The following is a 12,438-nucleotide window of genomic DNA, read 5'->3' on the forward strand; positions in this document are numbered from 1 at the left end:
CTACGTATATAGTAGTCTACACCGAATGCGCAGGATGCGCAGGCTATGCGTGTGTCGGAGGAGCTTGAGGTAGTACTCTCCGCATCCTTTGACGATTAATCTGCATCATCCCCTCAGCCTCTTCATTCTCTCGTCGCACCTCAAAACAGCAGACCAGTCGCATCATGCGAAATCCGTGTATCGGCCTTTTCCCACAATACGCTGGTCAACAGCTAGCGCATGATTATCATGACTGGGGCCGATGTGTTCCAGGTGGTGGCTTCAGCGGTCAGCATCGTCGACTGCAGCGTTAGACTGGCCAAATTCATTAAAAATATTAGCGACGATGCCCGGGATATCCACGACTGGCTGGCACAAATGAAGTATAGCATGGACACACTTCAAAATGTTTTGGAATTCGTCCAAAAGGTTGTCAACGGTCCGAATATGAACCATGTTGACGATGGCCCCGTCGAATGGATTTGCACAATTGTACGGAGTTCACAGGACCTAGCAGCAAAGATCCTCGACAAGTTGCCGTCAGAACCGGATGACGGCATATTCTCAAAGATGGAGTCAGTATTAAGAAAGCTCATGAATGACCGCGTTATCAAGGACTATGAACATGCTATCCAAAAACAGACAAGCACGTTGCAAACAGTAATCATGACACTCTCATTGTAAGTCGGCATCAATGGCTTGGAAGTTAACGTTTTACCGAAGCTAATGACATAATGCCTCTCCTTATGAAGGGAGCGCACATCCTATTTAGCTACAATGTACCAGGGCGAAATTCCCGCACCACCGTACCATAACGGCGATGACGAGTTAGAGAAAATCAGGCTCAAGCTTAACGCCAGGCTCAGCGACAGCTTACCTCCCACACGAGACACATCACTATATGAACCCAGCGAGACAGCGAGCGTCACAACCGAAGCCAAGGTCCGCTTATCCATACTATATAAGGCAAGACAGCAGGAACTTCAGGAATACCAGAACAGAGTCGCAGAACTCGAGTCGCAGAGGAGATATTTAGAAGCTGCTACAGAACAAGGAAACATTATCAAGCTCCGTCGAAGAATAAAGAAAAATATGCCATTAAGTGCTCAAGATGAAGCCTTGCTTGTCGAGAAACAAGCAGATCTCTTGCTCCAGTGCCCTACCGTTGGACGCCACGATGAAGCGACCGAATTGCTCGAGAACCTCATTGAGGAGAAAGATTACATGCTGACAGATGAGGCGAACGGGCGAATAAAGTTGAAAATCGGCGAACTGTATCTGGCACAGGGCAGACTTGGACATATCGAGAAGTTCAAACTCGCCAAGAATACCTTAAACGATGCGGCGACTTTGCTCGAGACTCTCGGCCCATTTCCTCACGGACTTTACCTGCGGTCTGTGGAGCGCTTAGTGAGGGCATTGGAAATGCTTCGAAAGCCGAATGACGTCCGCGGGCTCAAATCCTACGTGACGAGGCTCCTGGAAGATGCGAATGTTGAGCTAAATTATGAGATAAATTGGGAATACGAGGATGAGCCAGAGTCCCCAGCTCTGGCATGGTGCAGAATACAGACCAATCCATCTTTCGCCATAGATTCCCCGACTTTCAAGTTTGACAGCATTGTTCAAGGAACCTCTGCGCTCCACCTAGCGATTCGAGAGGGACAATTTGAGGTCTTAAGAGACATGCTAGTCGAGGTCGAGCAAGTCGACATCCGAGATAGCGACGAGTGTACGCCCTTGTTGATAGCCGCCCAAGAGAGGTGCAGTGACATCTTCCAATCATTGCTCGACCATAGGGCTAGCCTCAATAAAGTTGACAAATTAGGACGAACCGTTCTACACAAATGCCAATCAAACAGCCGGGATGGCCGCGACATCGCCATTGCTAGGCTCATTTATGACCGTGAGCCTAACTTAGTGAACACTACTGATTTAACTGGCAAGACTGCTTTGTTAATAGCCTGCGAAGAGAGCAATGAGCATATGGTGGACTTCCTTCTTAGTCACGAAGCCGATCCCGACATCACATCAACAAAGAACAAGACGCCTTTGCAAGTCGCTGTCGAAATGAGATCCTCTCGAGGTACCCGAGAGAGACACGCCAATCGCCTTCGTATTATTGCCTTACTCCTCGAACACGGAGCTGACAGCAATCCAACAGACAACCTGGGAAACACGCCACTTTACACTGCTGCATCAAACGGAGACCTGGAGGTCGTTCAGCTTCTGCTAGATCCCGCGTACAAGACGAAAGTAGATCTATTTGGACGCCATGGACAGACCCCATTAGCAGCCGCTGTACAACACAAGCACGAAGACGTCATCAAAGAACTAGTATCAGGCGGTGCAACCGTGACGTTAAAAAGTACCGGCGGGAAAAGCGCCGAAGACTGGGCAAGAGGTGACCACAATAAAGCACTGAGAGATGCCCTTCGGGTGGGAAACAGTCGGCGGATGAGCCAACACTCTGTGAGAACATTCGGACAGAAGACCGTGTCTTCTACAAGCTCGGACTCGACGAACAGACGAGATTCTGGTTCATCAAGGCCTCTTCGCGGAATGTTCAGGTCTAGTGGTTAGAAAAACTATCGATATTGGCTGAATGGTCGGATTCTGATTCGAATTTCCTACGCCATGCCTCTACAAACTTAGAACATACTATCAAGGCAATCATTCGCCGCTCCCATTATCACAAACTGTGTGATGAGGTTGATCACTAAAACCCCCTTATCATTTAGGGTGATTGCCAGGCTTCGGACTAGGCATACTCCACTCGCTTCGAGGACTGTGACTTAACAGCACGGAAAGCTGTGCTCATATCAAGAGATCTGCGGTGCATAGGCTTTGAGGTTGGTCAATTATCTTGCATTCTATGGAATATATGTTTACATAGTGTTTCGTCAGGTTATCCCCTTAATACAAAAGGTCCAACAATGAAAAAGAAAGGATTGTCAGGACACCAACAGTCTGCGAGAAATTGAACTTAATATTAACACACGGCACATACGCCTCACTCCTGGGTCTTCTGAGTTAGTTTACTAATTCCCGATTTCCACGAGTCCTACTCAATGCGATAATCATACTTCAGCTATAAAAAGGTTAATTACACCTTTATCATCACTCAGCGTTGTAGTAACTATATAGTGAATATACCTCGATTAGAACACTGTTAGTATCTTGCAGCACTTCAACTGAATCCTTGATTCCTGTATCAAGTCTGCATTGAAGACCCCAGAGTAGATGTAGACTGGGCAAGATTGCACGGCGGAGGTTTATGTGGTTTTCAAAATTGCCCCTAGGCCTGAGGATAAGTTACACAAAACATAAGCGAGGACGACTCTCTAATTACACCACCGGGGAAGTAACAGAAAAGCTTTTGCTTCAACTTTGTTATTCAGTGATATCAGTCCATCTTCAAAACTTTAATATGTAGAACTGAAATGATATTTATGAGTCCCTGTCAGGCCGTCTATACACTGATACATATGACTGTCGTTATTCTAACAACCGCATTCCTCCATAGTAGTAGTCTTCGTCCCACGAATATACTACATTAACAATATAGTAAAACCGCCCAGACACCTCCATTATGCGGACCTTAACATTGAGTAAGACCTGCGGATCTATTTCTGAGATTCTGATACTCGTCGACTCGGGCGTCGACTCGGGCAGCTCACCGCTCGGGAAGATTTGGGTTACGGCTCTGTCTAGGCTATTATAGTTCTGCACGTAGTCGGGAATTTGAGCCGCGTCCATTTGTGGTTTATATATCCGGCACCAAGGTTTGAGGTACGAATCTCTTCTATCAAAGGACTTACGTCCTAATATGAGAGTTATTCTCTCCGCAAAAGAGCTTGCAGAAGATTCAAAACGAACATTAAGGTTAATAGCTCCCTCAATGCGACGCACCTGTCCTAATCCATATTGTATCTGTGGTATTGAGGACACTCGCATCTGTCTTAATGATTTATCCCATCTTTGCTTCGGATAGATATCTGCAATATCCACGGTAAGTGTACTTGGGCAGAACAATGCAAGCCAAAAAGGCGTGTCATCTGGAGGATATTCGCTAGCTAGAAGTGAAAGCGACCATGGAATGTGTGCAGTATCAACTTGGTTTGGCTTAGGAGTTCGCCGAGTGATAATAATAGTCTCTATCTTACAGTTCCAAACGAGATTCTCTGTTAGATGTTAGCTTGGAGCCCACTCAGAACAGGACAAGGCTAGTCCTCAAGATGATAATCACCTCTTGCATCCTTGTAGAGATCCTGATCTAGCTGTGTGGGGTCGAATCCCACTACATCTTTAGTCAGAAGGTCGAGATCGATATTCTCTTTCACACTTGTCGTTTCCCCCATTATACGATAATAGTGGCGTTGAATACGATTTCCTCCCCTTTCGACTGATCGTAGCCTAATAGTTGGGAAGGTTCCTGGAGTGCTACCCAACTGACAATCCAGTATGGCCTCGATCTCTTCGAACGGGGAATGTTCCGTATGTAGTGGGCTTGGCAAAGATAGTATTGGGAGTTCAACAGCTATTCCTTGATTTGTTATAGCAGTCGCCTTTCTATTTACCCTGAATGGCGTATAAGGAGAGATACGTCCGGATTCAGAGAAATCGGAAGGAGACTGAGCTAGAATGTCGACTGGAGATCCGTCCAACGTGTAATTGTACCAAGCAAAGATAGACTGATCATCCGTTGTCTTTAATATCTCTTCTTGCAATCTTCGAAAGGCTTTATGACCTTCTCCATAGATCAATGGCATGTTGATATCAAAGATCCCCAGCAGAGAGTAGGCCAAATCTTCAATTCTCGTAGTTTCGCGTCCGGAAGCCCAATACATCCGCCTCGCAATGCTGATATCGAAAATATCCTTCCCTCTCAGGACACCCTCGTCAATCTTAGTTATGTCTGCGATGATAGAACAGAGGGTATCATTCTTTTTGTTCCCAATGCTCTGCCAATCGGAGCCGTAAAACTCAACATTATCTGGGGCTATTAGCTCTTGTAATGTCCAGCCTCTCGTGAACCAACGGCTCTCACGCAACTCATCAGGGGCCGATATTTCAAAATCTCGCCCGGATACATCGCTAAGAAAGGCGTAACACACGTCAGACTCCTTGTACCAACGATACATAGAGTTGATTGCCTCGGTGAGTTCGGCGCTGCTTGATTTATCAATGCAGCACGTGTCAATCCAGATGTACTTGTAACCTTGTGATCTGGCAAGATTGCATGCTTTCACAACTTTCTTGTACCCAATCTTGCTCCTCGCTTGCTCTTTGAGATGGATATCTTCAAATAGGACTTCTTCTTTCTCCCAAGTATGAGACAGAATAGCATATTTCGGTACATCCGGCTCAAAAAACTCTCGGAAGGTAAGTGAGCTAACCTTGAGGAGTCTCATCTTGTCTAATTTCAAAAAATGACTATGTCAAGATGGATTTTGAGCTTAGCACCAGTAGACTGATGCCGAATTCGATGCTCGTGGTGGGAATGAGTGGTCCGCCAATTGGGAAGATCGTGTGGAGGGACAGAGCTGAGAGAAACTACTGGTAAGCTTGTGGGAACTGAAAGCGGGGCATGCATCTTTCAGCTCGGACAAGGGAAAACTATTCAACATATATCTAGGCATTATAAAGCTGCATGAGTCGGCTAGAATGCTACGGTAATCGGGATGAGCTTATTGGGGGCCAAAACAATGGTATTGGCTCGGATAGGGGTAGCTCAGCGCCTTCAAACAGCAGCCGAGAACGTCCCACCATGGGAAAAAGCTTTATACTCTACGGTAGGTATGATGATGCAATCAATATTCCGATGTTTCAGGTGTCCATAATATGTACTCTCATCATTATATGGCATTTTCGTCATGCGAAACACACTAGCTGGCTTCATGGCCATTTTGGCATGACATTTCAGGGTCTTTGACGGTATATTCTAAGCTTGTGTAGCTTCTCTAAGGCCTCTTCAAGTAGTAGATCAAGTTTCCAATCTACTCATTGACCGGCAGTCCCATCTCATTCGAATTCATAGAGCCGGCTAGTTTGGAGAGACAGTGCATGCAACAGTGAGTCTTTCATGTCAGGGGCCACTTCCGCACAATACATATACCTCCGAGAACTACAAGCTTCTCAGGCAGGGCGAACGTAATCAGTGAGGGTAAAAAAGGCAAAACGAGCTTATGCAGTTGTCCATTTCCAGCCGCGAGCAGGCACAACTGAGAACCCCGATAATCAAGTATTCAAGAAATCTCTTTTTTGGATCTCAGTGCGGTCGGCCGCAACCATTTAGGTATTATCTTCGCTTAGGCTACTCTTGATAATGCACATGACGGGGTGCGTTTTCTCGCATTTAGTAACTTGTTGGAAAAGTAGGGCATCAGCTGAACCGAAATGGTACCCTTTTGGTTAGCAACTATGAAAACAAGTAGCAAGTTGTTCAAGGTTGACAAACCATTCGGGAGGATATCAACTATTTCTCATATTTCCCCGCAACATCCGACCGACGTAGGTGGCTATGTCCAAACACATGTAGGGGTGAATTGGATTCTGAAGCTTGTGGAAGAAGCACCCGCACGCGGGTACCGTCTCGAAAGCGCACGTTCGCTGAGACCATTGGCGTTCCCTCGTCAAACTAGAAGGCGACGCCTGCTGATGCCGTTTCGTCGATCTTGAGCACTGTGGCGTTGCGTATGATGGCTGCTCGGCCCCTTTAAGGCGTAGTCCCCTAGCTTTCGAGACGCCCCTAGACCTATTCATTTCATTGCGATTGTGCGAAACGGGGTGGTGGTCTTGAAATCATCAGTTGGATAACTATCACAACTTCGAGATTGTCTTAGTCGGTTGGACTTGCTGTATGGTCTAGAGGCCAAAATGGATGTTGGGACATTGCGTGATCAACACGATCAACTGGTCGTCCTGAGCTCCGTGATGAGCCCTTCTCCACCATTACACACTTCGACGTCTAGTTCATCAGCTGGAACAGTCTGGCTCTCCACACCAACCTACGTTTACGAGTCTGATGATGACATCGCTCGACCAAGAGCCAGCCAAGACCTCAGCGGATGTCCCGCCATCCAAACATAGGTCCTATACCTATCCAATGCGTACTGTACGGCTTGTCGTCGAACAATGTTGCCCTGCTCGGGTAGACCGTTCAGGCGCCAGCCTAAAACACAGCAGCCCGAAGCTAGCTGTAGCTGTACTAAACTTCTAGACTGAACGAAGAGGCCCGTCAGCTCCGGGGTCAATGATGAAATCATTCCTACTAAGGAATTTGAGGCTAAGTAGAATCTAACTTGATCCGAAGTTTAAGCGAGATTCATTATGGGTGGGCCGGTGGCTAGGATTCAGCGGACATTTGTTTTTCCTTATTACTTGTAAGTATGTAGAATTTGGTAATAGCACCCAGTGTACTTGCGACTTCGTTGAAGACCGCGTCCCTGTCATCTCGATCCTCAAAGTTAGTTCTCTTTGAAGCTTTCTACCAATCTTACAAGGGTTTGCTTCTGATCATTAGTAAGAGCTTTACACTACTTGCGGAGTTCGGTAAGTACCTATGCCATGCGACAGGGGAAAGAACAACCAGTTTCGGTTTAGTCTTGCCAGCTCGTGGCTCTCTCGGCTTCATCGAGCATGATTTACGGAATCATTTGATACTTATGATTACATATATACCTTATTATAACTGTTATGTCCTCAAATATCGTATGAACCATCACATCCAGTATGTCATTAGATCTTTACGCGCGCTTGGATGATCACTGTCATGGGAGCTTGCCGTGGCGAGAGTCTTAGTCATAATCCGAATGATGCCTGTCTTAAGCGCACACAATTCCAGATAGCAAGACTCATCTACTTTTAACTCAGCTTGGCTTGTGGCATTATCTTCCTCTCCTCTTAATGCATCTGGTATGATGGTTCTTATAACTGCAAGGTTCAAACACAGTTTGCTTCACTTACGACAAGTTCATAGTAGTTACATCCTTGTTAGCGTCGTGCCGAACGACTAATTATACCCTTGTGATCCGAATCATCCGCCAAACGAAGCTTCAGAGCCTCGTTTTTGAGAGCGCATGCAGGTTAACGCGATCAAGAATCGGTTCTTGTTAAGGGCTTATGAACCTTACCCTGAGTAGAAAGCGAACCACCAAGTTGATCATTCTGTGTACACTAGCATTATCTACCCTTGCCCGGCACACTAATTACGGGCCGAGACTTCTAGCATTGGGCAGGTCTGGTAGGTGTTGCTACACGTGTAGAAAAAAGTGGACGGCCGTCAAAAATGAGATCTAACGCTCGCAGGATTCGAACCTATGCCTATTTATCTATGAACTAGTATTCCCCTCTTCGAGAAGGGAGCGGGTCTACACAAGCCTAGTTCACGCACCAAGAAGCTTGTCGCTATTGGTGAATGTACGGGGTAGGAACAAGAACCCAGCCGCATACGAGTCTCACATTTATCAACTACAGTCAACTATTGTGATCATGGATGTCACACCTTATTGTGTACTACTACATCTCAGTTACATGAGCTCTAGGGTTTGCTTATATTATTAAGCATACCATAGGTAGTCTCTAGCCCGATCGTATTGACTAGCATTGCTTTGTTTGATTTTCGGCATCTTTACCTCACTCACAGCAGTTGATCTAACAAATTTGAACGACTCAAGAAGTGGGTTGAATCACAAGTGACTGTAGGCTCATGGGCTCATGCGCATAGTTACACTTATACTCCAATATTGAGTATACAACGGTCTGCCCCTGATTTGGTGTACTCCGCTTTACTTCTAGTTCAGTGTAAACGCGCTTTGATCTCCGAACATTCTACTACAGTGTGTATGGGGACATTTGACAAGGTGCCAAAGAGACAATGTTGATAATATAGAGAGGCCTTCTTTGGTCTCACTTTCATTAACTTCTATGCAGGCTTCTCACCAATAATCGTCAAACATAACACACATAAATATCCAGGTAGCAGCTCTTCCAGAAATAGGTTCTACCCTAAATATAAGGATTACGAAAGAGTTGCAATAAAAGGATTCCTCTAGACTCGTAAACGAGGCCATTCGCAGCCTTGTAGATCACCCGCTCCCCAGTGATAATGCAGTCGAGAATGAAAACCCCGGCTGTGCCGATAATGCATAATACAGGCATCATAGACTACTGTTGGCGCTCAATTTTGGGGTTAGACCGCCACATCTGATGATGGAAGAGATGGCCGACAGGGAAACCCCTTCGATGTTTCAAAACCCCTTGGTAAGTGTACGAGGCCAGTGTGAGGTATCGTCAAGTATAGTTGGCACAGCGCTCGGTGCTGAGCAAACAGAGTGGTGTATGACACCATTCTATCTAAGGAGAGGCGATTGACCATTGTACTTGATATTGAAGATAACAATACTCATACGCTTTTGAACACAGGAATGCTATACCCTCCCCTTAACACCGTGGAGCCTGAATTGGACTTTGGCAACTCTGGATGAGCCGTACACAAGCCTTGCAGTGGACTTAGAGTATCTATACTTCCCGTGTTAGCTGCCATGGAGGCTACCACACGATGTAGAAGCTCGAGATAGACGCAGTTAACAATACCTTGTGTATATAATATGTAATATAAGCACATGACACATGAAATACAAACTCAGTTGTCTACTGTTAGCAGATATTGCAATGTCTAAACTCACATGGCTCTTAACTCAGGGCACGCCTGTTTCTATTTACATTGCTCGTGAGGTCACAGATGATCAATCAGAATGCGCCCAATAGTCTCTCAATACTTTTGCAATGCGACTTTGTATGTGTAGTTGAGACGAAGTTAAAACCGTCCAAGTTGACTACTGATGGAGGACTGATATCCCAGACTCGAGTACTACCCACATCGATAAAGCCTTACGCGTGTAGCGCCTTGGTATCACTATATCTGGGTTACACTATTCTCCTTACCCTCTAAACTGTTGGGGCCCTGAACCCTGTTAGTCCCGCAATCACTTGCTTCTGAACTGTACACTAATCTCAGAGGGTGTTGCCAAATTGGCTCGGAGGAATCCCTGTCTCATGTACATCCCTGGGGTCCATTGATGAGGAGCTATCGGCAAAGCATCACGAGGAAACTCGCTTATATCTTTGCTACTTATTAACTTGTGCATTATATTGACTAAAATGCGTATGGTTCCAGTTCAAAGTTGGCAGCCAAGGTCACACAGGTAAACGTCTTCCGAGCTACGACCCCTTGCCAACATGGGACGTTCCAAGAATGGAACCGGTCAAAGCGTTCATTACTAAGTATGTAGGTTACCGCTTCTACATTAGTTCAATATCAACCCATGATTCTAGTCTACTTGCATGCAACAGCGATTGAGAACCCTGTACCCCTTGGCTTTTTGCTTGTCGGGGGGGTTCGTGGGAGACGTGGGGACATTGTACTGTAAGCAAGAACTCTCGTGACACTACAAGTGATAAAATCTAGATGTGGTCAAAATAATCTACATGTTGGTTCATTTTGGAGGTTAAAGGAGATCGTGACCCGCCTATCAGACCTTTAGGTAGGTATCATGAATACAAGAAGCTTGTAACAACGCGTCATTATTTTTTCTAGGTATAGAAACATGAATTCATTAAGATATGCTGACACCAAGCGCAATATCTAGACCTTTTCGTTCCTGAAACGACTAAAGAAGGTACGCTCTTGTAATCTGTTTCTCCTATGAGAGTAAATGTGCCAGCCACATCGGGCATGTTTATCTCGCGTATCGCCGTGGGCAATCAGTTGACATCGGTAAAGAGACACACATTGCAGTTCATGGTTTCACTTGAATATCTGCGAATGCATATGATATACCATCATTATACAATAGTAGATACAAGGTAAAAACAAAGAAACCTATATAGGAATGCATGTCTTAAGATACCTATTCCTAGATGTTCGACAGGTGTCATAACTAAGGTGTAATCACTATACAGTCACTGAGTAACTAGTCGATAATAAGGGCATAATCTCATAGCTAGGGTTACTAGAGAATAGAAGGTACTAAGCTAATGCTTATCATCCTGGGTGAGGATCATCCTTACAATCCAAGAATAGATACACAGGCATGTACATAGGAAAGCAAAAGGAGAAATCTAAAATGATATGGCACAAGTGCTAAAACAAAAAAGGTTACTGTTCATTACTTAATAAACTTAATCAATTTAAATGTACAAAAGCCTTGTCAGAACTAGCACATTCACAACGCAGACTACTATGTAGGATCTGGCAATCATCGGCCATTGAACATCTCGAACTCACAGGCTGTGATACTATGCCCCGCGGCATCTTGATTCAGCTATCATACAAGTGACTAAATTACTTCGCATTTTTCTGATAGTGTTGACCAGTAGCTCATCTTTACGACTCATTCATGATTTAAATGGCATTTTTGGTACAATCCTTCAAAGACAGTTATAGCTATAGACTATTCTGCTTTGAAAGTTACAAACCTTTGTATATACAGATGCTCTTAACAGATTATAGCCGTAATGTGACGATGTCACGATTATATGGCTGTAGAAAAAGAGACTCTCTGTATATAGCGTTAGCCTAGCCACGAAGGCTTTAGAGACTTTCGTGCAACAAAAGTATCGATATAGTACTCCATGGTTGCAGTTTTCACAAAGTGTCTGTTAGAGGGATGTGAAAGTAATCGATGTGCTATTGAAAGTGAGCAACTTTCAGACATTTTTCAAAGCAAGCTCTACGCAGCAGATGGAAGAACATCTATGTAGGGAGACACATGCCTAACCCCCCAGCTTCAGTTATCATCATTGAGCTGTCTCATCTGTAGCTACGGCGGGCTGATATCTCGAAATCAAGCCTTCCACCGTCCAAGATACTCTGCATTAACGAGGAATCCTTATTGTATAATTAGAATAGGTCAATATCTACGCTATCTGCCTCAGACGACAAGGTTCCGAAAACAAACAATAAATTGCGGCTTAAATTTTCCATTCAAGGGATTTTCATCTAGGGCTATCTAATCCCACATATTCCCCGGTCGCGTCACAAATCTTGCATACGGCGCAGCAGAAACGAAGTCGGGGTACAGAATGCATACCAATTCCATCGGGTCCTCAGCCCCAGTACGTGCGGCGCAGAACGACGTAGGTCAGCGTGCCTAACTACCGGCATCCACTATTCTCCTGGTATATCAAAATGTGAGCATGTAGGCAATACCTCGCGACAATGATAAGGGCATTAATAAGCCGCCTCAAAGCCGTCCAATATACGACGAGCAAGTGGCCCAGCCCACGCAGCGCATACGCAACCGACCAACCAACAGACGGGCCTTGTCTGTTTAGGGCTGAGGTGAGATGGATGCGGATGCAGACAAAACAACAGCAGCATAACATGCCGTGGGCAAGAGCCGCTCCCAACAACATGCATGCATGGGTCTTTGATCACGGGATATAACGACCTCG

General features: G+C 45.3%; 2 protein-coding genes across 2 annotated transcripts; one reads left to right on the forward strand and one right to left on the reverse strand.

Moving 5' to 3' along the window:
• Position 1: 1 nt before the first annotated feature.
• F5B22DRAFT_271643 (ankyrin repeat-containing domain protein) lies at positions 2-2,909 on the forward strand. Its single transcript, XM_047970210.1, has 2 exons — positions 2-659; positions 732-2,909. The coding sequence occupies exons 1-2, from the start codon at positions 220-222 to the stop codon at positions 2,560-2,562; spliced, it is 2,271 nt and encodes a 756-aa protein (XP_047829380.1). The 5' UTR covers positions 2-219; the 3' UTR covers positions 2,563-2,909.
• On the reverse strand, positions 2,910-5,393 carry F5B22DRAFT_657268 (HET-domain-containing protein; the record flags this gene model as incomplete). Its single annotated transcript, XM_047980029.1, has 2 exons — positions 2,910-4,163; positions 4,229-5,393. 2 exons carry the CDS (start codon positions 5,391-5,393, stop codon positions 3,478-3,480), a joined length of 1,851 nt encoding a protein of 616 aa, XP_047829381.1. The 3' UTR covers positions 2,910-3,477.
• Positions 5,394-12,438: the final 7,045 nt, after the last annotated feature.

Source organism: Xylaria bambusicola (genome assembly GCF_022495145.1).
Source record: "Xylaria bambusicola strain CBS 139988 unplaced genomic scaffold F5B22scaffold_30, whole genome shotgun sequence".
Taxonomy (NCBI): Eukaryota; Fungi; Ascomycota; class Sordariomycetes; order Xylariales; family Xylariaceae; genus Xylaria; species Xylaria bambusicola.